At 45.8% G+C, this 24,815-nt stretch overlaps 1 protein-coding gene across 1 annotated transcript in view; it reads right to left on the bottom strand.

Moving 5' to 3' along the window:
• Cd101 (CD101 molecule) overlaps positions 1-24,815 on the bottom strand; it is a 40,571-nt gene that overhangs the window by 3,384 nt on the left and 12,372 nt on the right. Inside the window, exons 4-8 of the mRNA XM_028752987.1 lie at positions 24,362-24,748; positions 20,560-20,937; positions 19,428-19,832; positions 15,474-15,884; positions 7,612-8,025 (exon numbers count right to left, since the gene is read on the bottom strand). Of these exons, the coding sequence (XP_028608820.1) occupies positions 7,612-8,025; positions 15,474-15,884; positions 19,428-19,832; positions 20,560-20,937; positions 24,362-24,748 (1,995 nt within the window). The remainder of the gene's footprint in view (positions 1-7,611; positions 8,026-15,473; positions 15,885-19,427; positions 19,833-20,559; positions 20,938-24,361; positions 24,749-24,815) is intronic.

Below are 24,815 nucleotides of genomic sequence, written 5' to 3'. Positions count from 1 at the left end.
TCTCTCTCTCTCTCTCTCTCTCTCTCTCTCTCTCTCTCTCTCTCTCTACCTCCCTCCCTTCCCCCCTTTTCTTTGCTTCCAGGATGCCAAGAGGTTAGAAGCTTCTTCAAGTGCCACACCCTCTTACCCACCTTGCTGCCAGACCAAAGCCATGGACCAACCACCCATGGCCTGAAAACTCCCCAACAATGAGAAAAAGCATTCCTTTCTTCCTTAGAAGTTATCTCAGGTCTTCTGTCCCAGAAACGGGGGAAGCTGACAACTGTGGGACTGCGTAAGGGTATCCTGGTTCATGGCTGGTCATGGGCCTGGAACCCCGAGATTCTAAGTGAGAAACAGCAGGCGTTCGGCCATGTCCCCAGAACCCAGAGTCCTGACACACAGTCTCATCTCCATAGACCTACATTGTTCAGTCACGTAGGACATTACAGCCCCTCCCAAAGTGCACAGGTAGTGGGTGTGACCATAGGCCTCAGGCCCTAGGGATTTACATACTAATAAAGGCCAGAGGGTGGAGCAAATGAAACATTCCTCCCCAGACTCTCCCCCTTTCTCCCTCACTATTTAACTCAGGACTGCCCTGAGTTTGGGGGTGGGGGGAGTGTACTTCCAGATCCATTCACCATCCGCCACGACAATAAACCCTTTTGGAATCAAGGACTTTCTCGAGTCATTGGGGGTCTGCTGTCATCAAAGCCTCTAGTCTCTGGAACCTCAGACCTTTCTCTTGTATGTGGAATCTGCCAGCTCGGAAAGCCTCTGGGACTCCTCCACCACTGCGCCTTTTTTCCCCCACAGACAACCACAACAGACTTCTTACGTTCTTCCATGGCTAAATCTCACCCTTCACTGGGAAAGTCAAGTGACTCCTTTGGAGACCCGGCTTTGGTGATTTAAGTAAGATATCCCCATCCATCTCAGGCACTTGAACACTTGATCCCCAATTCTTGGTGCTGTTTGGGGAGGTTTAGGAGGTGTGGCCTTGCTGGAGGAAGTATGTCACTGTGGCAGGCATTGAGAGTTTACAGATCCACACGCCCTTCTAGTTGGCTCTCTCTGCTTTGTGCTTGTAGTAGTTCAGGATGTATGCCCTCATTGTCTGTTTTAGTTGCCACACCCACTACCTGCTGCCTCTGCTCTGCCATCATGGCCTCTAACCCTCTGGAATTATAAGCCCAAACAAATTATTTCTTCTACAAGTTACCTTGGTCATGGTGTCTTATCATAGCAATAGCAAAGGAACCAATCCACGGGCTTTCCTTCTAGTTGGGTGTAGGGAATCAGAAGGTGAGTCTGTGTGAGTCTCACAGATCCTGGGATGGCATATGATTATGGTGACAGGGGCGGGCACACAGGACATAGAAAGAAATCTGGCATTGGGCTATTCTGCCCCTGAGACTCTAGCCTTCAGCATGAAAGAACTACCTTCATGGGAGGAGGCTGCTCCATTTAGAGCCGTCTGCTACCAAAGGGCAGCACAGTGCCCTCTGCACAGTGCTGAGTTGGCCAAGTGCAGGCAACTGTCAGCTCCAGTGCTTCTAAATGACCTCTCAGGGAAGGGCACTGTTAGCTCCGGATGCTACGGTGCCCATTTCCCACCATCTGCCTCTCACCCATGTTTGGATGAGAACTGGTGACACTCAAAAACATTACAGGTTGGCATTTTGAATCAATCCAAGTAAGTGCCCCAAAGAACAAGGCCTGCAGAACGAAGCCAAAAATGTAATGAACTCACTGCATCTTGAGCAGTCATTTAGAAATTGCTTCCTTCTGCCCAGGGCCAGGCACACCAGGAAGAGCTTTTCTTTTGGACATTCTCTCAGAAATGCTACTTATAAGAGAGAGAGAGAGAGAGAGAAAGAGAGAGAGAGAGAGAGAGAGAGAGAGAGAGAGAGAGAGAGAGAGGATAAAGATGTCTTCAGCCTTTTTCTACCTCCATTCAGAACTTGGGCCATATGAGGTCACTTGAGAGATCTGGCTCCTGCCAAGAACTAAAAGTGGGGTTTACTCTGCGGCAAGTACATCCCGGAGTGGGCGGCCCCTGACAGCTTCCTGTTTTAACCTAATTGAAGGAGTGCTTGTTCATTCTCTCAAGTGTTAGTTCAGTGCCTCCTGCCAGACCTTGTTGAGTACACAGTAGAAAATAAACAAATGGCCTCTCTAGAAACTTCAGTGTGGGAGGAATGCACGTCTCCTTTAAGAATTCATTTCTCAGTAAATTCTTATGTAAATAAAAGCTGAGATGTGGTAATGAGTATTATGCTGCCACAACTAATCCAACCTCCCAGAAAGCCTTATGGACTAGCCTATCACTGCATCAAGACAAACTTTCAGAATGCAACATTTAGGTAATGTGTTTGCTTGGCATGCACAAAAGCCTGGGTCTGAACCCTCATGTTATATATGTATGCTGTAATAGGGCAGATGTGTAATCCTAGCACTCAGGGGGTAGAGGCAGGAGGATCAGAAGTTCAAGCTTATCCTACATAGCATGTGTTAAAACAGCCTGGGAGCTATGAAACCTTAACCCAAAAACAAAAACAAAAATAAAAACAAAAACCACATTTGTACTTAGGATCTGAAGGTGAGGTGAAAAGGCTCCACCCCATAGCCCTCACCCTAGTGAGTCTCTGTAAAGAAATAACTGGGATTTAAGAGGGAAGCAAGGTCCAGGATATGTCTGCTCTGCCTCGACTCAAGCCATGTGATCCACGGCTCTTTCGTGTAGTTCTAAAACTAACCCCATCTGGTGTGGTCAAATAGGGGAGATGGTGATGAAGAGCAGTTATAAGCTGTATTTGATCTGGAGTCTACCAACATGCAGAGCTGCCAGTCAGCAGGAATACAACTGTGAGCAGCAAGCATTTGTGCTTCTCTTGGGTGCCCCCTAGTGGTGATGTGTATGATACAGGTGATGTCTGAGGAAGTCAGAGAACCACAAAGGCTCAGATGCGGACCAGGAAGTATATCATGGTGGAGCATGAAGGGCTGCCTTCACAGCCAGATGCTGGGCTGCTGTATGGACTTCATCTCCCCCAACCCCACTGTCTCTTCCTCTCTGTACTGTAAACATGCTCCCAAGCCTACCAACTTGAACCTCAAGCAGAATAACTGAAACGCGTTTATCCATGCTTCCTGACGTTTCTTATGGTTTTCTCTCTTGCCTGTTACAGCTCTTGAGAAAGTAACCTGGACCTAATGTGTGTTTCCACACTCTTCAGCCACCTCAGGCTGACTTTCATATTGCTTTTCTGCCCTTGCCATGTTAGATCCAGGGTAGATGTCCCCGTTCTCCCCCCCACCCGCCCCGTGTGTGTGTGTGTGTGTGTGTGTGTGTGTGTGTGTGTGTGTGTAGTGCAGGTGTTCTCCTCTACCACCCTCTGCCTTATCCTTTTGAGTCAGGGTCTCTCCTGTAGTTCATATTACTTTCTACCTAGTCTGGCAGCGGGCAAACCCAGAGAGCTTTCTAACTTTGCCACCAATAGTTCTGGGGTCACACGTGCATATGAGGTCATGCCTGACTTGTTGCAGAGGTCCTAGGGCCTGAACTCCAGTTATCATGGTTACACAGCTGTGTCTTTAAGCCCTGAGGCATCTCTTCGGCTCTCCCATTCTTATCTTAAACAGTCTATTTGTACTCTTCAGCCTCTTGAGTTTCTCTTGCCTCCTGATAGCTATTCTGATTCTCCACCACTGATGCCTGGTACTTTACCTCGGGCGTTCTCCCATGAGCATTACTGGCCACACATTGATAGCTCCTAGTGTACAAGTCAGGTGTGGTTCACACTTGGAACTTCCACTATCTCCTAGATAAACGCTTCTTGGAAACTCTTTTTGAGTTGAGGTCCAGCTCAACTTGCACAAATCGGACCAATCTCCTCCTCTAAGCCTTGGTTTGGTTGCTTGGTAAATGGCCTCATGATCCACGTTAGTCCCAACACTGATTTGCCTCTTCTGCTCACTCACTGCCCACAGATGTCTAGCTAGCTAGCAACCTCTGACAGCCTACTGCTCACTCATCCCTCCTCACTAGCACTGCCTGGGCTCAGGCCTCCATCTTGCCTCCTCACTAGCACTGCCTGGGCTCAGGCCTCCATCTTGCCTCCTCACTAGCACTGCCTGGGCTCAGGCCTCCATCTTGCCTCCTCACTAACACTGCCTGGGCTCAGGCCTCCATCTTGCCTCCTCACTAACACTGCCTGGGCTCAGGCCCCCATCTTGCCTCTTCTCATCTACAGGTTCACGTAGCTCACCCTGCTCTGTCTGCCTCCTTCTACCTCAGCTTCACTGCTGCACCCAATGGGAACCTTCTAAACGTAACTCTGAGGGAGTAACTACCGCTCCTGAACCTATTCAGTAGCACTCATAACTGCCATGATACAGTACCCCTCCCTCACTTTAGACACCAAGCCCATCTTAGCTCTGTGCCATTCCACGCCCGTGCTCCCATCACTTAGCCTGTGCACTGAGTTCCAGGCGTTCTCAACCACTGAGGTTCCCTCGCTCTGCCATGAAGTTTTGTATCTTTTTTTGCCATCTTGTGTACCATTTCCTAAAATTTTTCCTTCTTCCCGTATGTCCATGTTCTAGAGAACCTTCCCAGATGGCATCCATTCTTGACCCTTCACTCCAGTTCAGTTGGTCCCTCAGCATCCTGGGACGACTTCTCTGAGGATACTTATCACAGAGGGGTCAACTCTCACCATTCTGTGGGAACGATCTCTACCATATACACTTTTGTGTGCTTGGATCTCATACAATTTACTTATTGAGTAAATGTTAAAAGTCTGCCACATAGATGGGTATAAGCATATTACGTATGCATATGTGATGGCTAGAGTCCTCAGCTTGACAGAACCTGGTATCACCTAGGAAACAGGCAAATCCGTGGAGGATTATCTTGATTATGCTAATTGGGGTGTGAAGGCTTGCCCACTGTGGGTGACATCATTCCTTACACTCAGATTCTGAAAGAGGAGAAAGTTTGCCAAGTATAAGCACTCATTGCTGGTGTCTCCCCAAGTGCAGACACAGTGACACTCACCCCGGCTAGCTCCCGCCACCTCCACTTTCTTACCATCATGAACTGCGTCTTTTTTTTCTTTTGGTTTTTCCAGACAGGGTTTCTCTGTATAGCCCTGGCTGTCCTGGAACTTGTTCTGTAGACAAGGCTGGCCTCCAACTTGGAGATCTGCCTGCCTCTGCTTCCCAAATGCTGAGATCAAAGGTGTGCACCACTCAAGTGAACTGTATCTTTGAACTAGGAGACAGAATTAACCTTTTCTCTCCTTAGGTCACATTTGTCAAAAGGTTTTATGGCAGCAACATGAAAAGAAATTATGACAGTGTATGTATGTGTATGTAACGAGTTTGGCTGGAGGCATAAAGACAAAGGGGTTAACATTTATCTAAAACTTATAATATACCAGTGTCTGTACTAGGTTTTTCAAAACATATTTGTATTATGATCCTCTTTTTATGAGAAAGCCAAATGCCATCCAAGGAAACACAGTCTGAAGATACAGCTAATACATGGTAGGACTGTAATCTGAGTTTAGGCTTATGGACTCCAAACTCTAAGGACTTTTTATCACTCTAGACTGTGTTCCTCACCATCACCAGGAGCAGCAAGGTGGAGCAGGCCAGGGACTCAGTCATAGGATTACCTTGGAAACACATGATGTTAGTCACATTGAAAACCCTGCTGGTCATGGCACAGGCTTGTGAGCATTTTCAGAGCAGACAAAAGTGACTCTATTTTTTTTATGTCTCCTTCCAGAGTTCCTCCGTTACACCTGTTCTCCATGCTGTCACATAGATATGCTGTGCAGCACCTCACCTGTCTCATAGAGGATATACTTGCTAGTCACGGAATCTGTCCTTTGTTACCTATTTATTCTGCTGCAAAAACTGCTGACTCTATGGGGCCCATGAATTGCAGAGGAAAACGTTTGTGGGATGTACCCAGATGTGTGGAATACCCTATAATTGTGGGAATGAGAAGCTGACAAGAAAACTTCTGCCTGGGCACATGAAAAAAAATTATTGAAGAATGAACCTGAGGGAAGGAAAATGGAGCCCTGAACATTAGACAGGGGGGAAGATGGTGGAGCCCTAGGGAACACTTCAGACAGACCCTAACTAAATATGGTGAGAAATTGCCATATGTACCCTTCTCCTTTCAAGAACTGTCGCTAAAGCCAGCTGGTCTCCAAGGAATGTCAATTTTATGATAAATCCCGTTTATCTCTCCTGTGGTATAGTACCAAGACTTTGTCTTAATTTCTCCAGTCTTCCTTTTCTGACATAAGCCTGTAGTTCACCTTTCACCTACTTGAGTCTCACTGGAATGGAAAGAAGTAGCTAAGATAATTAGCTGACTGATCCTCTAGCCAGCCACAATGTATTGGTCTTGCTGGAAGAGACCACTCTTAGTAACACATGCTTAGTAGATGCCCGTCACATGTCTGATACACACTAGGCTGAGGCAGTGGCTGAGGATGACTTCCCTATACAAAGAACTGTCACTCTTAGGTCAAAGGCCTTTGAGTGGTGGTTCTCTTTGTTGGAGCCGAGAAGGCAACTCTTTGTGACATTGTCCTCTCTTTGTTGACTTCCAAGACACGATAATACAATGGAAAGAGGACACCAAATGACCATTGCTACCATTTGGGTCTTAATGACCATCCTGTGCCCTAAAATGTCCATGTGTAAAGGGCTTGCTCTTCAGTTTGGCTCTATGAGGAGGTAATGGTGCCTAGTGAGAGATGGTTCTAGTAGGAGAGCTTCATGTTCTTAAAGGCACATCATTGAATGGGACAGCGGGACACCAGCCCTTCCTCTTCCCCTCTCTCTTACTTCTTAGCCATGGGGTGAGTGGTTTTGCTCAGCTTCACACTCCTGCCATGGTATGCTGCTGCAGACTCAGAGTCACAGGGCCAAATGATGGTAGACCAGTGTCTCTAAAGCTTTGAGCCACAGCAATCATTCTGCCTCTCTAAGTTGGGTATGTTTGACCAGTAACATTATCAAAGCCTTGGCTGTTTCATGAGGAGAGAGAGAGAGAGAGAGAGAGAGAGAGAGAGAGAGAGAGAGAGAGAGAGAGAGAAGCACGCAGCACTGATTCTTTGAGGAAGAGTGTTTGGGCTCTTTTCTTCCTTTGATCAAGAGAGTATTTGGGTGTAACTGACTCTGGTTCAGTTGGGTCAAATTTCAGAACTACCATCACACAACTATCCTCTTATTCTGCCTCGTTTTCTTTTCCACTACAAAACAGCATCTGGAGATTAGAGCATCAGCCAAGAGGTAAGGATGCTGGCTGCACATGCTATTTGGGTATCAGAGGCATACATGATGCTGATGGCTCTTTGCTTGGGCAGGGAAGGTCAGAACAGAAGATGTGCCTATTAGTCAGGTGTCTGTGCCCAAACCTCATGCAGACCTTGCTGGTTGAAATGAGTTATTATGGAGAAAGTTATCTTCTTTGAAGAATGTGAAATATTGTCATTAGCCAGAAGAAAGAAGGAAACAAGGCTAGCAGGAATGGCAGAGGGGAACCAGATATGCCATGCCATGACCCCTGAGCCAGTGGCTAAGTTACCCCCAAGTTACCTGAGTGCAGTACCCTGAGCACCATTCGTTGTGACTCATCTGAGGCTTGGTTGATCCACTTGCCTGGGTGGCCATGTTGCTGCCACTCAGCCACCCTGCACCAATACATCCCAGCATCCTCCATTTCCACCCGATGCAGCTTCAGGACGAAGTCTGTGGGAGAGGATCGGTAGCACTGCAGGGGCCTCCTGCTCTCTTCTTGGCCATACTGCAGCAAGCCATCATACTGCAGGTGCACCAGCATTTGACTCCCGGTGGCATCGGTGGCCATGGCGGTTCCTCTGCTCCGGTACCACGTCACAGAGTACAGGGAGGCTGTGCTGCCTGAGCCGTCTAGGCTGCAGCTGAAGCCCGCCTCTCCATACTCAGTAGTGTTTCCTGTCCAGCTTACTTTGGAGAGATGGACCTGACTTCCTAGGAGGCAAAGTGGTGGACAGTTAGAGAAGAGCAAGACTTTTGGCCTGGTCACCCCTGAGCCCTATCCTTTCCACTGGGAGATCTCACTCATCTGGGATTCTCCAGACATGAGAACCTTCATCATGAATGTTTTCCTTTGATGCTTCTCCTTTTTGTCACACTTGCCAGAACATTCTCTGTTGCCAACCAAGCTAACCACTTCCCTCCTTTAGCCTCTTGCCTGATAGAGCCTACTGCTAAAATAGACACGACCTCAGCCGGGCTCACAGCTTTTGCCCGACTTTGAACTTCCTCTTTGATTTGCCACAGGTGCTGTTCATTCCACAACTTTCAGTACTCCACCAAGCTAAGTATTACAGCAGTACCAGTCCTTATGAAATCACCTTCCCCCACCACGCCCAGATATCATCTTCTTGTTCACACTGAGAGACAGAACATTGATACCAGTGTCAGAATATTGCCCAAGGGGATTATTAATCTCCTTGGGATTAATAATCTCGACTCAGTTATTAATCAGTATGCTTTAAACAGCTCTGGCCTTCCTCCTTCCCCCTCCTCCACTAACCAGCAGCAGAGGACTTGGAATTAAATCCCCAGGATTTATAACGAAGAACAACAGAAAGTCAAGGTGGAACATTACGTTGTATAATGCATTTCTCACTCCACCAAACATTCATTTATTAACCTGTTTTGTTGTTTTTCAACCTTTTCCCCTGATCTTAGACTATGTTTAGTCTAATTAGTATTTACTTGCTCTTCATGGGGAATCATGTAAAATCTTAATTCACATAAACTTCTCTGTGTCCTTGCCTCCAGTTGCCCCCATATGGTTGCAAATTGGTTTCTAATCCATCCCAAAACTTGACCAAGGTCCATTTGCAATATCAAGAGACCCCTTCAATCATGGTTTTGTTTTCTCATTGGCCTTTGTCACTAAGGTTTATTTTCTTCTTGAAAGTCTTTCTTCTTTTGACCTGAGGAAAAAGCTCCTGCCACAGTGATGGGCACAGTATCTCCTGGCAGTTTATTCTGTAATCCATTCCCTAACCCAGGTGTTCAGCTGTAACCCACAGTCACACGGCGAGCACTTGGAGGAGCTTGGTACCCTCGGTATTTTAAGAGACTTTGGCCAACTACAAGCATTCTCAAGTTGAGGAATGTCACTGTGTTAGGTTAGTCAGTTTTTTATCACTGCAACAAAAATACCTGAGCAAGACAACTTAAGGAAGCAAAGTTACTGTGAGGCTGGTGGTTTCAGGCTCCATGATCCAATAAGTCCTGTGTTCTGCATGTCTACAAAACCAGCGCCACGTCGATGGCTTGCCTTTTGGTTAGGAGTCCTTGGACCACAGCTTCAGTGGCCTCTTAGAGCCTATGCAGCTGCACCCAGTAAAATGGATCCTACGGAGCTGACTTCCTATGGAGCTCAGCGTGAGCAGGGAATTCCAGTCATACTGCTCTCACCTCAAGGGAAAGTCATTTTAAAAAAAAAAATCACAGTAGCTCAGTGTAGTCTGGAACTCACTCTGTAAGTCAGGATGTCTTTGAAGATGTCCTACTCTGCCTCAATCTTCCTAGCTGAATGCCACCACACCTGGCTTTCAAGCAAAAATTTCCTCAATGAATTTATTCTTTGCCATCCTTGAGTCTGTGATGGGTGGGTCTGGCCAATTCCTGAGATGCCTCCAAAGTGCTTTTCCTTTTGTCCTGGTGCAAAGTATGCAGCACTAATCTCTAACGGCCAACTTTCCTCGACTCCTCACTCCTCAACTTTACACGAGCCCCTTTATTGGGCGGATGCCAATGTTTTCACATCTCTCTGCTCTGTTTTGTCGCTAGTTGTCACTGTAAACCTGGCTAAAAGGAAGGCATAGTAACCAAGCCTGACTTGCCTTGTGATTTTATTTTTTTTTCTTTTGAGGTCAACCTCACTCAAGTCTCAGGGAATGAACAACATATTTGCCAGAACTCGACATGAATGACCTTTAGACCACTTCCCAGTAAAGCCCCCATTTCCATGTAAAATCTCATGAGCAGGGTCTCTCTGTCCATATTCCCACCAGCATTTTCTTTCACCAGGATTGCCCATTCTAGAACTGTTTGGCTTGGTTCCTCAACCTCTTCCAAACACCTCCTTCAAACCAGATTCAAATGCTTAAAACAACTTCGCCAGGCTGGGTCACAGCATTGACCCCCACCTCTCTGGAATCAACTTTCCATATTAGTTTGTTGTTGTTGTTGTTGTTGCTGCTGCTGTTGTAACAGATACTTAAAAGAAAGAGTTAAGAGGAAGAAATGTTTATTCTGTTGATAGATTCAGAGATTTTAGTCCAAAGTCATCTAGCCTTTGGGCCACAGGTGAGGCAGGATTTCATAGTGTTGGAGCATGTGGCAAAACTGCTCTGAGGATGATGGCAAAGAAGAGGAGAGAGCATAGCTACACCCAGTGTTAGTATTCTGTCTAAACTCCACCTCCACAGTTATCTGGCAACACCCAGGTATGCTCCTCCCCACAGTTACCTGACAACAGCCAGGTAGGCATGCCCACTATAAAAGGGGCTGCTTGCCTCCTCCTCTCTCTTACTCTCTTGCTCTCTTGCCTCTAGCTTCTCTCTGTCCCCTCGCCTCTCCTCCCTTTCCTTCCCCCTCTCTCCACGTGGTCATGGCCAGCCTCCACTTCTCTTGCTCTCTCCTCTTTCTCCGCCATCTTCTCCCATTTCTCTCCCCACCTTTGCCCTCTTCCCTGAATAAACCCCCTCTACCCTTTGGAACTGTTTGGTCTGGTCTTGTCTGTTCTAAGCTGCACACCAAAGTCTAATATTTGTGCCAAAACCCGGGATACGAAGACTTCAGGAACTGCGAGACCCATTAGGCCACCGGCAGCCGCAGCCAGCTGCTGTGAGGCTGCTGTGACTGTACAAGACCAACGCCATGTGGCCTGCTGCAACCCCACCACCGCAGCTGCCACCACTACACCACGTGGACTTCATCTGCTGCTACCTGCCATCACTGACTGTGTGAATTTCCCCGCTGCTGCAGATCAACTCCATCCGCTGCTGAGAGGCTCCCAAAGTTCCCACATGAGCTGTGCTGCTGTGGCCTCCACATGGTGCTCTGCCACGTGGGCTAGGCAGCCAGACAGGTCTACACAGATCTCATGGTTCCACCTTTCCTGATACCAGACTGCACAAGCCCGCAAACACACATCAGCGTATTAATTGGTAAGGAGTTTCCAATTGGCGGGAGGAACCCTAAACACCCAGTTAGGGTCTGGCCAGCCTTCCCTGGGCTAAGGGGTTGGCTTTTCATTGCCCCAGTCCATATGACTGGCCTCTAGCTGAACTACGACCTAGGACATTGGCCATTGGGTGATTTCCCTCTCAGAAATAGCTCCCAGCTCCCCTCCCCCCAAGCTCTTGCAGCTGCTGGAAATCCTGGTACCAGGTGGGCTATTTTCTGGCGGACTAGCTCCACGGAGGCTCCTAGATATTCTTGTGATGACCTGATCATCTAGCCTGAGCCTGATTTTTCGTTGCCAGCTTTTCTTTCGGGACGCCAACTGATAGCTCGGTAACAGTCACGTCACCCAGTGGGTACCACGTTGTCTTCGACTGTACCCACAGACACCCCACTGGGTTGTCTACTGAAAAACCTCAAATCTCTAAAAATTAACGCCTGATTTGAGGCCTTCCAAATTGATACACCTCTGCAATAAGGTCTGGATTCGATACCCTCTAGATAATGGACTAAAGTAGCCACTTAATGGCACGCTAGACCCAATTATTTTAAGAGATCTTAACACATACTGCCAGCAGTCTGGTAAATGGAAACAAATCCCCTATGTTCGAGCATTTATCTACCTTCGTTATACTCCTTCCATGTGTTCTGCCTGTTCCCCACCCCAGGTTCTCTTAGCCATGAAACCTGCTCAACCCCACACCTCTTTCTAATTTTCCTTTTTAATTAAACCAAAATGGGGGAATTGCTGAGACTCTAGCAGACGTCTGCAGTTTACATCAGACTAGCTAGACTTGCTTCCTCACATGCACAATCACCCACACAAAAGGCTTGGCTACCTGAGCATGTGAGGGAGGCATTCCCTCTCCCTCTCTGCCGGGGACCTATAAAGTGAGTGCTAGCGGTGCCTTCTGCTACAAAAACAACTAACATGAATGTTGCTGTGATATGGGACATGCTTGCTTTTCCTTGCCCACTGCAAACTCCAGTCACCACAGACACTGGGCAGCGACTTCTGGCGCTAGCAGGAAGTCCCGCCTTGCTGTCCCTGCCACACAACCCCCCACCAGCCATACCATCCAGCTTTCTTATTCTGGTCCTAGCCAAATGTTTCTTTGCTAATACAAAAATGTGCTTTTCTCTACCTACACAACCCGCCAAATTTACTTAAGACAGGATAGGAAAGACTCTGTCTTAGTAGATTTTTAATACTGCTATTAAATTCTATTCAGTTACAACCAATCCTTATGGCTCTCAATCTTGTCAGAAGTCTGCTGATAGTATTTTTTAAGCTTATGGCCGACAGAATTCCCAAAGTCTCTAACGGTTGACCCAAGATGGTTTCAGAAGATCTGAACACCAGACACCTAGAAGATACAGCCTGGATTGTATGTGATGATATAGTCACTAACAAATGCAGTGGGCTAGACTGGATGCCCTGAGTCAAATGACTTAGCTAAGTCAAACCAAGGTAAGTCATTTCTCATGTCACATGTATCTATTCCACAGAAAAAGCCCTGTGTCTTCTGTGCTTGGAAGCCAAACTGACTTCACCCAAGAGACTATGGAGACCATGGGAACTGTTGGCTAGTGGACTCTGTCATTTTTTAAAAATAATATATAACTGGTAGATTATTGCTTACTCTTTCTCAGACTTCTGACTACACTGACAGCTAAGCTTTCACAGATATTATCTCATTACCTAAACTCAGTTGCCATCAATTAAATGCTTCATATTTTCTCTTCTTGCTATGCCACTGTCCTAATATTACCTGAGTTCCTATAAACTTGCCTAACTCTAATAAAACATTCCACTATATGACCCAACAAAGGCTAATCTTAAAGACTGCTCGTGTTGTTAACTCATGCTGTTATCTCTTTTGTAAACTTATAAGCTACAGGAAACCCACTCAGATCTACCTCTCATGGACCAAATAGATGCCATCCAGATCTTGTCAAGTCCAGGAACATCTAAAACAGCTCCAGAGAAGGAACCTTCAGATGCTCCATCTCCTGTCACACACACAGCTGCTTCTACTGGACCTGTTCCTTCTGACCTATCCTCAGATGGCTCACTCCATAGACCCTGGACAGCAGGAAACAGCCAATTCTCCTAAGACCGGACCAGACAAACACCCTCCATACTCATTCTTCTAGGTTCCCCCTAAAGACACTTCACCCCAATGCCAGCAGGAAGTAGCCAGATATCACGGCGACCTTTGCAGTCACCTCTTTCTAATTTTTCTCTTTTAATTAAACTAAAACGGGGGAATGTTAGTATTCTGTCTAAACTCCACCTCCACAGTTATCTGGCAACACCCAGGTATGCTCCTCCCCACAGTTACCTGACAACAGCCAGGTAGGCATGCCCACTATAAAAGGGGCTGCTTGCCTCCTCCTCACTCTCTTACTCTCTTGCTCTCTTGCCTCTAGCTTCTCTCTGTCCCCTCGCCTCTCCCCCCTTTCCTTCCCCCTCTCTCCATGTGGTCATAGCCAGCCTCCACTTCTCTCCTCTCTCTCTCCTCTTTCTCCACTATCTTCTCTCATTTCTCTCCCCACCTTTGCCCTCTTCCCTGAATAACCCCCCTCCTCTTTGGAACCATTTGGTCTGGTGTTGTCTGTTCTAAGCTGCACGCTGAAGTCTAATGCCCAGGGACTTCCTTCTTCTTCCTATTTATTCTGTCTGGCACACCCAGACACTCCCACCCCCAACCCCAGGCTATTTGATGAGGCCACACATATTCAGGTAGATCTCCCCATAGCTAATCCATTCTAGAAATGTTCTTATAAACCCACCTGAAGTGGACTTTACTATCCTCCTAGGTGCCTCCCAATCCAATTGACCTAACAGTGCCGACCGTGAAAACTTTTTGATACACTAAAAGATCTAATCCTGAAGCCACATTTCTTTCTACCTTAGAAACACTAGCCTCAGCCAAGGGATGTTGCTTCCTTAAAAACATGTAGGCACACACAGTCAAGTGTTTGCCTAAGACAACTGGAAGGCAAGAGATATCAGTCACACAGATCCAGAATGTAGAAAGACAAAGTAACCACGAGGGGCAGAAAAGATAATAAACGCAATGGGGGTGGGGGTCTCTGGGGCATCCACGTAGAAGTGAACAGTAGAGTGTAAAAGCGCAGGGCTCAGAGTATCTAAATCCAAAGATTTGGGATGATTATCTTGTAGACAATAGTGAACGCCAGGGCAGGGTTTTAGAAGTTCTGAGAGAAGCAGAAACTAAGAAGAAGAGCCCAGGATTACTCCGTGGGGAGCACTCAAGCTTAATAGAGAATGAGAAGGACCTGAAGAGAAAGGACAGAGGAAAAGATCACTCCTGAGCCGGTTTCTCTTATGCTTCTCTTGCAGCCTGTGAGCTCGCCACAAGCAAAAGCCCTGTCTCTCTTACCTTTGCAGTCCTATTTCTAGCATATAGGAATGTCCAGTTATAATCTTAGGGGCTTTTTTAAAAAATGTCATCTTGAAAACAGTACTTTAAGCACCACATTGGATCGAGTTATTTACATCACACTATTGGATCTTGTCCAGTTTTTAGCTGTGCTACCCATTTGACTTTAATCAACAGATAGAGGTGACCCGGCCAGGACTGAGAGACCCAGTCACACCTGTCTGCATTCAGACAGTAGCATTTGTAGACTAGCTGGAATGGATGGAAGTTCCATTACACTTTTAAAGATCTCCAGAGGTGGAGAAGACTGCCCCAGTAAGCCATTCCAACGGTTAACTACTCTTATTTGCCTTATGTTTAGGCAGCCAAATGTTGAAAAGCAATTTCTCCACATATCCCCATAGAGTTGTACAGTTTCTGCTCACAGTGGGAGAAATATGCTTCGTATTACTCTTTCTCTGCCAAATTACAGTAGGGCCCCCACTGGAGTGACACAGCTTGTTATTATAGAGATCTGGAGATACGATTCCCTGGGCAGCTGCTTGGACCAGGCTGCCAAGCTGATAAGCAAACCAGGCAAAGGGATCTTGTTCCTGTTTGAGCTTGACTCCTCATACTGATTCACCTTAAGCAACCTCCCCTCCTCTGGCAGGCTACCAGGTCCTGTAGTCATTTGTAGGTGCCTATTATTTCTATGGTCCAGATCTTATTTTTTAATCTCTTCATAGTCACACCTTAAACGTCGCTGGAGAAAAATTCTATAGAAAGATGTATGACAAATACTCTCCTAAGGTTTACCTGTGGGTCTGAGTTTCAATTCTGTGAGTCCTGAAGTCTTTCTTTCAAGCTTTTGCCAAGTGCCATTTGTAGACAAGAGCCATTCTTCTATGGCACAGTGGTAGTGACCCTGGTCACTGTCCTCCACGCTCAGAATGTTCAGCAGAAATAAGTCTTGAGAAACTTTCTCAGAATAAAATTTTTGCTTGCTCCGAGGGGTTTGAAATTCATCCCCATATTTTACAACATTGGTTTGGTCCATTTCTAGGATTTTCAGATTGGATGCACTTGCAGAAATGGAAGAGAAGTACCAAATGATGGATAACGGAAAGTTTCCAGCAGATCGGGACAAGATGGCACATTCTATTTGAATACTGGAGCTGATGGATAGCTCTTGGACCCGACTGCTTGAGTTCACTCTCAGTTTGCTCTCTGAAGGAAAATAATGAAAAGAGTTACATTACTAGAAACACACACACCAAAATTTTAAGCTAGTTAACCAGGGCAAATAGCCACTATAGCAGCAGTGGTTCTCAACCTTACTAATGCTGTGACACTTTAACACACTTCCTCATGTTGTGGTGACCCCCAATATAAAATTATTTGTTGCTACTTCATGTCTGTAATTTTGCTACTGTTATTAATCACAATGCAAGTATCTGATATGCACGATTTCTCTCGACCCCCAAGTCGAGAACCACTGCTCTACGACCATCGTGTGGGTGAGTTCCCTCACGGCAGCTGCCCTAACTGTTTATTCAACTTTGGTATGACTCATAATCTGAGGAAGCTGTCCCTTCCATCACTGAACTCTGTCCATCTTGCAGGCAGCATGTGGCTAAGAGGAGCTCTGAATGTGACCCAACACAAAATTGTAAATGTGCTTAAAACACTGTGAAATTTTGTTTGGCTTTTGGTGTTTCAGTTGTACATGAACTCTGTGGATGACAGTGTAGTGTTACAACGTCGAAAGATCAGACATGACTGTGAGAAGTCTGTGTGATTGCAAGTTGATGTTTCTCTCTTCATAACATCCATCTGCTGGTCCTCCTTCTGACCTTACTGTGCGGGGATGGGGGCAGTCATGAAAAAAGCCCAGCTCTTCCTCCACATGATAATCCTGTTATATTTAGGCAGAGGGATCTCTTCCATAGCGTATTTGTATCATTTGAGAGAAAATGACATTCTGAGAGCTCTGTCTCCCTGTGTTTACTATCTGACCCACTTCTGGATCCCCAATTTGTCAAAGTCTAGTTAGAGCTGCCTTCCAAAGTGAGTAAAGAAGACGAGGCTATTCACAAACTATTGCAATTCTGTCTTTTTGCAGCCACTCCATTTGAGACTATCAAATGGGCATGGGGCCTGCTATCTTTTAACTCTAGTGGCTTTTCCTTTGTCCTAAGATACACAATAAATGTCACAAATCTCTCTGCCATTTTTTGTTGATCACTCTACTTTTCTTGATGTTGCCAGTTGGTGTTCCTGAATTTTTCCCCTCAACAAACATTACTTAATCGCATTATGTATCGCACACCAGACTATTCTAGGTAGTTTGTGAATAGCTCCTGTCAGTGAGTCACAGTTTAGAGGAAGTTATAGGACAGGAATGAAGACTTCCTGGAATTGGTCACTAATATAGGACAGAGATATGCTGTGAAGTAACGAATATCAGGATCACCCAGCAGATTTATCCAACCCAAGGCCAGGAGTGTGGGGAGACTTCCTGGAGGAGGTAACTCTGAACTGAGTCTTGAAGATCAATAGCAGCCATTCTGACGAATAAAGAGCAAAGGAATTCCACATAAAAGGAAATGGGGATTACCGGGCGATTGAGTGTGGCTGGAAGTCAGATCTGGGATGGGAAGTAGGAGGTAACAAAGAGACAAGTGCAGAGGATTACAAAAGATCGTTCATGCCTGCCGTGGGAGTTTGCACATGTGGAGGACACAGTTTCCAATCTGTGGCACTGGGATGTGGGGAGGACCACCACATCATAAACAATATGGAAGGGACATCTTTGGACAATGATAATGACCGATACTATGACACTGAATATAGGGGAAGCAGTTAGATGTGAATCCCAAGCCCAGAAGATAAACTATTCTGGATGATGAACACAGAAGTTGTCAATAAGCAGATTGTATCCACAGGACATTTTTTTTTTATCCTAGAAAAGCACAGAGAATCAGAGGACACACCTAAGCTTGAATCCAAATGAACAGTTGCATTGTTTTAAACAAACAAACAAACAAACAAACTGGGCTCACTGGGATGAATGCTTGACGACCACGGAGGAGAATCAGAATTTCAAAGTTGTTCTTGGCCACCTAACAAGTCTGACACTAGCCTGAGTTGAAAGGAAAGAAAAGAAAAGCCAAGCATTGTAGCATATACCTGTAACTGGGATACTCAGAGGGTTGAAGCAGGAAGACTGAGAACTTCAGGCCAGTCTGCACTACAGAATGAGACATGGTCAAAAAACAAAACCAAACAAAAGAATTAATATAGCGACTCAGTGGCAGAGGAGAATTCTGCATAAGAGAATGAGAAGGAATCCATGGTGTTAGGAAGGAAACCTCATGCTACGAGGCTGAGAGCAAGAAAAAGGAAGACTTGTGGAAGCAATCTCAGACATCATGGGAAGGACAAATAAATTAAGGCATTAAATCACTAGCAAGATCATGACTATTAACAAAAACATTGGTCAGCAGCACAGAGCAGGTGGTGGCTGCCATGCCTGAGAATCTGCTTCTGGTGCACAACAGACACGCCCCAGTTCAAGTGCACATCAGGGATTTATGGAGTTGGTGACTGTGGTAGGGATAGATTAAGTAACTTGGCAAAACCCAGAGCTCATCACATCTGAGCCATCTCAAAGTCCCTCAAGGCAAGTCAGGAGAGAGGAAGCCCAAGGCGGCAGAGCTTCAGCTAGGTGGGGTTTCACTCTTAGCCTCTGTGTTCTATTATTGAGTCAAGACTGAATTGGACTGGAACCAGGATTTCTCTCTTACACGTGATGTTAAAAGAGCTAGCTAGCTAAGCATATCTGTGGTAGTCTGAATGAGTATGGCCCCTATAAACTCATGTGTTTGAATTATTGGTCACAGGGAATGGCACTATTAGGAGATGTGACCTGGTTGGAGTAGGTGTGGCCTTGTTGTCGGAAGTGTGTCACTGAGGAGGTGGACTTGGAGGTTTCCTATTGCTCAAGATAGCCACAGTGTGGCACACAGTCTCTTTCTGCTGCCTGTGGATCAAAATGTAGAACTGCCAGCTCCTTCTCCAGCACTACATCTGCCTGGATGCTGCCATGCTTCCAGCCATGATGATAGTGGACCAAACCTCTGAAACTATAAGACAGCCCCAAATTAAATGTTTTCCTTTATAAGAGTTGCCATGGTCATGTTGTCTTTTCATAGCAATAAAACCCTAAGACAGTTTTCTAATAGAATTTACATGATCCTTACCACTTCCAAATATAAAAAAGATGCTAAGGCACCAGAAGTGACTGACCTAAAATATTGTCTCCCCTGGATGGAGGAGGCTCTTGAGGTTCGGCTGTGCCACAAACTATCATGTGGCTGCTGGTAACGGGAACTCATGGCAGGTGTGGAAAGGTCAAAGATCAGTGGTTATTAGCTGCTATGGAACTATTTCATTGTTTTAGTAGCCAATGTGGCCATTCCATGTGTACCAACTGCATGTTAATGCCATTACATCACGCTCACTTTACCACAACAAACATGGTGAGTGGATACTTTGTGTCTATTTCTATAGTTTACACAAAGTGGGAAGAGCTCTGTTGTTATTTGAGACAGAGGCTCACTATTTCAACCTAGGCTGACCTCAAATTCTCAATCCTCCTGTCTTGGCCTCCTGAATACTCAGATTATAGGCATGCACCATCATACCTGGCCAAAAAAAAAAAGATTTTCTTTTCTTTTTAAACAGGGATCAATGTCAAGTATCACTTACCTGGAAAGGTGACAGAAATCATTACTAGGTTAGAGGTGGCAGATACCCTGGCTGGACCTCTTGTGCACATGGAATTTCTGTCATAAATCTCCACTTTACATCGATACACCCCTGTCTCCTCCATAGCTGCATCATGGATTTGGAGTTGAGAATGAAAGAAAGACTGTGACACCTTCATCTTCCTGTGGAGCTGGGAGAGGATGTCCCCCCATTCAACTGTGCCATTGTGGGAAATCCGAATAAGCTGATGAAAGGCTCCAGAGCCAGCTGGCTGGAACTGCCATGTTACAGAGAATGGCAGCTTGAGGTCCGAGTAGTTGGCCCTCACTATGCAGGACAGGTCGAAGGTATGGGCTAACATCACTTGTGGCTGGCGGCTCATCAGATTAACTCGTACACTTGACTCTGTTGGGGGAGGAAAGGGAGACACGCTTCCTGTTTACTGAGTCCAAGCACGGGGACTTCCAAGTTTTCTCAATGCCACCCTTCACACAGGGCCACACATTTGTGTTCCTGGAGTGTCATGAATTTGGGGGTAGAGGTTGGTCCACAGTACAGTCTGTCCTGAATCTCAACCTCAGCTCTCCAAGTCTCCCCCCTCGCCTACGACTGTTCTCAGCAGCCACAACAAACAGGCAGTGTTTCTCCAGTGTACCACTTAGACAGCTGCACTGAATGGGGACACCACGCGCAGCCAGGGTCTGGCCTCCTTCCTCTCCCCACCCCCCTGGGCTCTTGCCCTGGCTAGAGAAGACTCCATGATACCTGGGCTGCTGCCGGAAGGGGGCAGGCTTGGCTGCACTCATCTGTAAATTAACTCTGAGTCATAGGGGTTTGTTTTCAACTTTGAACAATTTACAATGTAAACAATCACTCTAGAATGATCATTATAAACATGAATAAACTTGAGAGGTTGCTGACATCCCTGATTTGCATATACTGCTCTGCCTGTCTCAGGATACATATACTGCTGGCACTCAGGGTACACAGTGTTGGCACTCAGGGTACGCATACTACTGGCACTCAGGATGCATGTACCTTTGGCAGGGGTTCTGGATGACATCACTCAAACTGCAGTATAGAATAAGGTGACTGACACACATTCAGAAAAGGACTTTTCCCAGGGACTCACTCAGAGGTTTTACAGTGACTGAAATCTTCTGGGTTGACTGCAGATCTTTGGCCTGGTTCTGAGGTCTCTCTGACACTCTGCATTCATAGGTACCGCTGTCTGTGACCATGGCAGAAGCAATCTCCAGCCGAACGGTGGCCCAGTCCACTTTCTCCAATCTTCTGTTACCATGGTACCCAGGGCCCGGAGAAGAGACTCCCAGCTGCACAGTACCATCTTGCCCCATACCAGCCACAAACACGGGTGTAGTCTGGTCCTGTGGGGTGAGCCACCAACTCACAGACAGAGCACTTGCATCTCCAGCTGCCTTGCAGAGGAGGGTAAGCGTCTCTCCTTCCCACACGTCACACTGTGCAGCAGACACAGCCACACTTCTTGCTGCAGATTATAGGTTATGGAAGAAAAGTGCTTCAAGTAAATAAGACTTTTCTAAAATATGATGATGAAACTGAACTATAAAGTACTTTACTTGTTTGATCAGAGTTGGTTGATTCTCCTGTACCATGCCCAGAACAAAGGTCTTCCAAACACATCATAAATAGCTGGCTGGCTAGCAGGATGGATAGAAAGATAAATGGATAGCTAAATGGGTAGAAGGATTCGTGTGCAAGGGTGTGTGTGTGTGTGTGTGTGTGTGTGTGTAAATAAAATAAAACTTCCCTAAGGTAATTATTACATAGTGGAAACAAGACAGCAGACAGGAGAGCCTATGAACACATACATGATTCATAATATATACTTCTTTTTCTTATGGTTTTCTTCAGCTGGCCCATACTGAAGAAAGTCTAGTTGGGCAAATATCTGATAGTAGTTTGTTTGATTCATTAAGGAAAGTAAATGAACCTGAAAGTAAAGAACCCCTGATAATTTAAATCTTAGGGTGTTTGTTTTTAGAGTAAAGGCTGTCAGTCTTTTCAGTATGTTCTCTGTCTTTCTGCTTATATTTGCCTGCCAGTCCTAATTAGCTTAGTGTGTGTTTTGAACAAGGAAAGAAAATTATTAATTAGATCTCTGTTTACAATACCACCATAAAAACCACTAATCTTGGAAAATTTTATATATATATATATATATGTATATATATGTATATATATATACATATATGCATATATATATCATCTATCATTGGCAAGTGACAGTCTTCTTATGTTTAAATGCTACAAAATAACTATATGCTAAATAACTATAAATGCAAGGCCAGCTCTCAAGACGTAGAGAAAACATTCATTCAACAAATGCTTATTGTACAAGGTCCTGTTCTGGCTGCCCTGTGGGCCATGTAAATACATCAGGAGCTCCCGTGTCCTGGGCATCCCAACACTAAGTGCAAGAATAACACCCACCATGACCTGGAGGCAGAATTACTCTGGGCGGCACTCTTGACCTCTCTGAGCCTTTGTGTTTCTTTCCAGGAAAAATGAGGGTAATACTAGCAGCCACATTTTTGCTTTGTGGAGAGGACTGAACAAAGGCCACACTAAGGCTGTAGGCCTTGGGCTATGGAGGGTACTGAAAAGGGGTTAGCTATTACCATTAGTGTTTAATAAGAGGCCCTGGCAAGAGCAGAGGTAGTTCAAAGCAAAAGAGAAAAATAAAACAGACTGGCATTAGAAACCTAAAAGGGGATCTAAAGGAATCTGCAAATTGCTCTTCCCTCCAGAGGAGAGAGATCCCATCCACTGCTCCAGGCATGCACACACCAGCTACAGAGGCAGAATGAAGACGAATCTTCATAAACGAGTTGAGCAAATTATCAAGCTTGCGTCTGCATTTTGAGTGTGAGAGACAGCAATCATGATATATGTTGTTTGTTTGTTTTTGCTATAAAAATGACTCGTGACCAAAGTTTAAAAATTAGAAGGGAGATAACGAGCCACACCCTCACCTCTTTAACATCATCATCACGCTCAGCCTCCACTAGCATCACTTCAAATGCCTCGTGGTCATTACCTCACAGTAAGACGGCACCGTGGCAGTGGGTGTTCCCGTCTGTTCAAGATATTCACGGAGTGATAAAGTCTCCCCGTGTTTCAAATAGCAGTTGGACTTTCAAAACAGAATGTTAGACAAGGCCTCCAATAAGTATGCTAATAAGTGTTCCAATTGCTACATGTTAGGCCCAGTTTAGACTCCAGCTTATAAAAAAAATAACTCTCTTTAGCATTAAAAGATTGCTCTGCAGGACCAGAGCCTGACACCATGAAGTACCCTTTGGAGCTCCTGGGAACAAATTCTCACACCCCAGGTTTAAAGAAGTGTGTAGATATTTTCCCCTGGGAGTTCAGAGATTTAGCGAGCTCTGTGCAAATATGTAAACCGCCCACATTGTTTTTCCTGAATCCTAGAAACTTAGACCAAATGTTTAGCGTGGAAACTAACACCAACACACTTCCTGGTCTGCCACTCATCCTGAGCTCTGCTTTCTTCTTCCCTAGCCAATGGGGAGAGGGAAGTGGAGCTCAGAGGGGCCTTTATCTATCTTTGGAGATACCCCTAATGAGCCAATGTTGCCAGAATAGCTTTCATTTTAGCTCAGTTTATTTTTAATTAAAATTTCTTCCCCTCATTTTTTTTTTTTTTTTTTTTTGCTTTTGGGCAAATTTCTTTCTAGAGTTTGTCTTTACCACTTGGCCCAGAGGATTCTAATATTAGTTGTGGGTGCATCCGTTTTTATGCTATACACAAAGCACTGAGGATTCAAACATATTTAAAGTCACTCAACCTTCACAAAGTAATGATGAACCCAGTGGCTGTCCTGGGGCTGTTTCGTGTTGCAAGAACAAGATATGTGAGGCTGGGAGATGCATACAGGGGTTCATGGGCTTAAGGATCCAAATATTGTGGTACTGGCATGGTGGGACCCTCTAACTACAGCAGGACATTGTGAAGAAGAGAGCGAACAGGAGGGACAAACATATGGGGGTAGTCTCACTCACACAGTCCTGTCTCCCAAGGTGGCATGAATACATTCACGAGGGTAGAGCTCCCATGGTCTAATTTCATCCTCATTGCCACACTGAGGACCAAACTCTGAGCCTTTGAAGGACAATTATACGCAAGCCACAGCAGTGGCTCCCACTGTTAGGGATGCTCAGAACCAGTTGAACAGACAGCTCACTGCATCCCAGCAAGCACAGAGAATAGAGTCTGTCCGCTTTCATTTGTCTCTTCATTCCTCACTATGAGTCAGAATTATGACCCACTGCAAGTTAACATAACAAGATTAGCAGAAGGCAATTGAAAAATGGCTGCCCAGCCTCAACCCAAGGTCAGCTTACTCGGCTGTGTGTTCCCCAGGAAAAGAGACTCTACACTTCTCCCCACCCCCATACACACACTTGCATTCATATACACGGGTACACAAGCACGCAGCATGCTCGTGTACTTATAAGCACATGTTCATGTACATACAGGTGTGCAAACACACAAAGACAGAGGACTTCATTGAACAGAAAACAGCATAAGAAAATTACAACTTAAAAAAATAAGCAAATAGACTCAAACAATACAACAAGACAGGACTTAGGGGCCACCTCCCTGTATCATTTTATAGACAAGAGAATTGAAATGGAGAGAAATGAAGAAGAATGCACATGCTCCTTGGCTCAGGAGTTGTACTCCGAACATCTTGGCTAGTCTGGGTGCTCTCCCTTCCTTCAGGATTTACTTCCCCTCTAGTAGGGTCTGGCAGGCTCCAGACTCTAAAGGAAGACACCCCCACCACCACCATGTTTCTGTACTGCCCCCCAGGAGGGTCTGAAGAGAGCACCATCTGTAGATGTCCCTATGTCACATCACGTACCTGCTGGCTCCCTCAGCTGCACCTGGTAGCCTAGTGACTGCTTTCTCTGAAGTACCTGCCAGGAGCCCGTCTGAGTCCTTACCACCTCTGCCACTTCACAGCCGTAGGCACCTACGTCCTCTGGACCCACAGAGAAGATCTTGAGAGAGAAAGTCTGGGCACTTAACTTTGAAACCTGTAGCTGTCCTTGGCTTGCTCTGTCTCTGTAATCTCTCTTCAGGCTCAGGACTCCACCAGCATCAATCTGAGCAATTTCCTTTCCATTGAGGAACCAAGTGCCCTGAAGCTGTGGGTCACCATCTCTGCCGACAGCCAGACAAACCAATTCCAAGGGTTTTCCTTCACCAGGCGAGGTACTGGCCGTGATGTTCACTTCAAAATCTCTTGCTAGGTAACAAAAGCAAGGCAGATGTTTAGAAAGCCCGATGTACTTGCCCCTTTCAGCACAAGATGG

The sequence above is a fragment of the Grammomys surdaster genome, unplaced genomic scaffold (assembly GCF_004785775.1).
Source record: "Grammomys surdaster isolate TR1022 unplaced genomic scaffold, NIH_TR_1.0 125941, whole genome shotgun sequence".
Classification (NCBI taxonomy): Eukaryota; Metazoa; Chordata; class Mammalia; order Rodentia; family Muridae; genus Grammomys; species Grammomys surdaster.
Note: the sequence above shows the minus strand (reverse complement) of the source record. Positions and strands in the feature narration are given on the sequence as shown.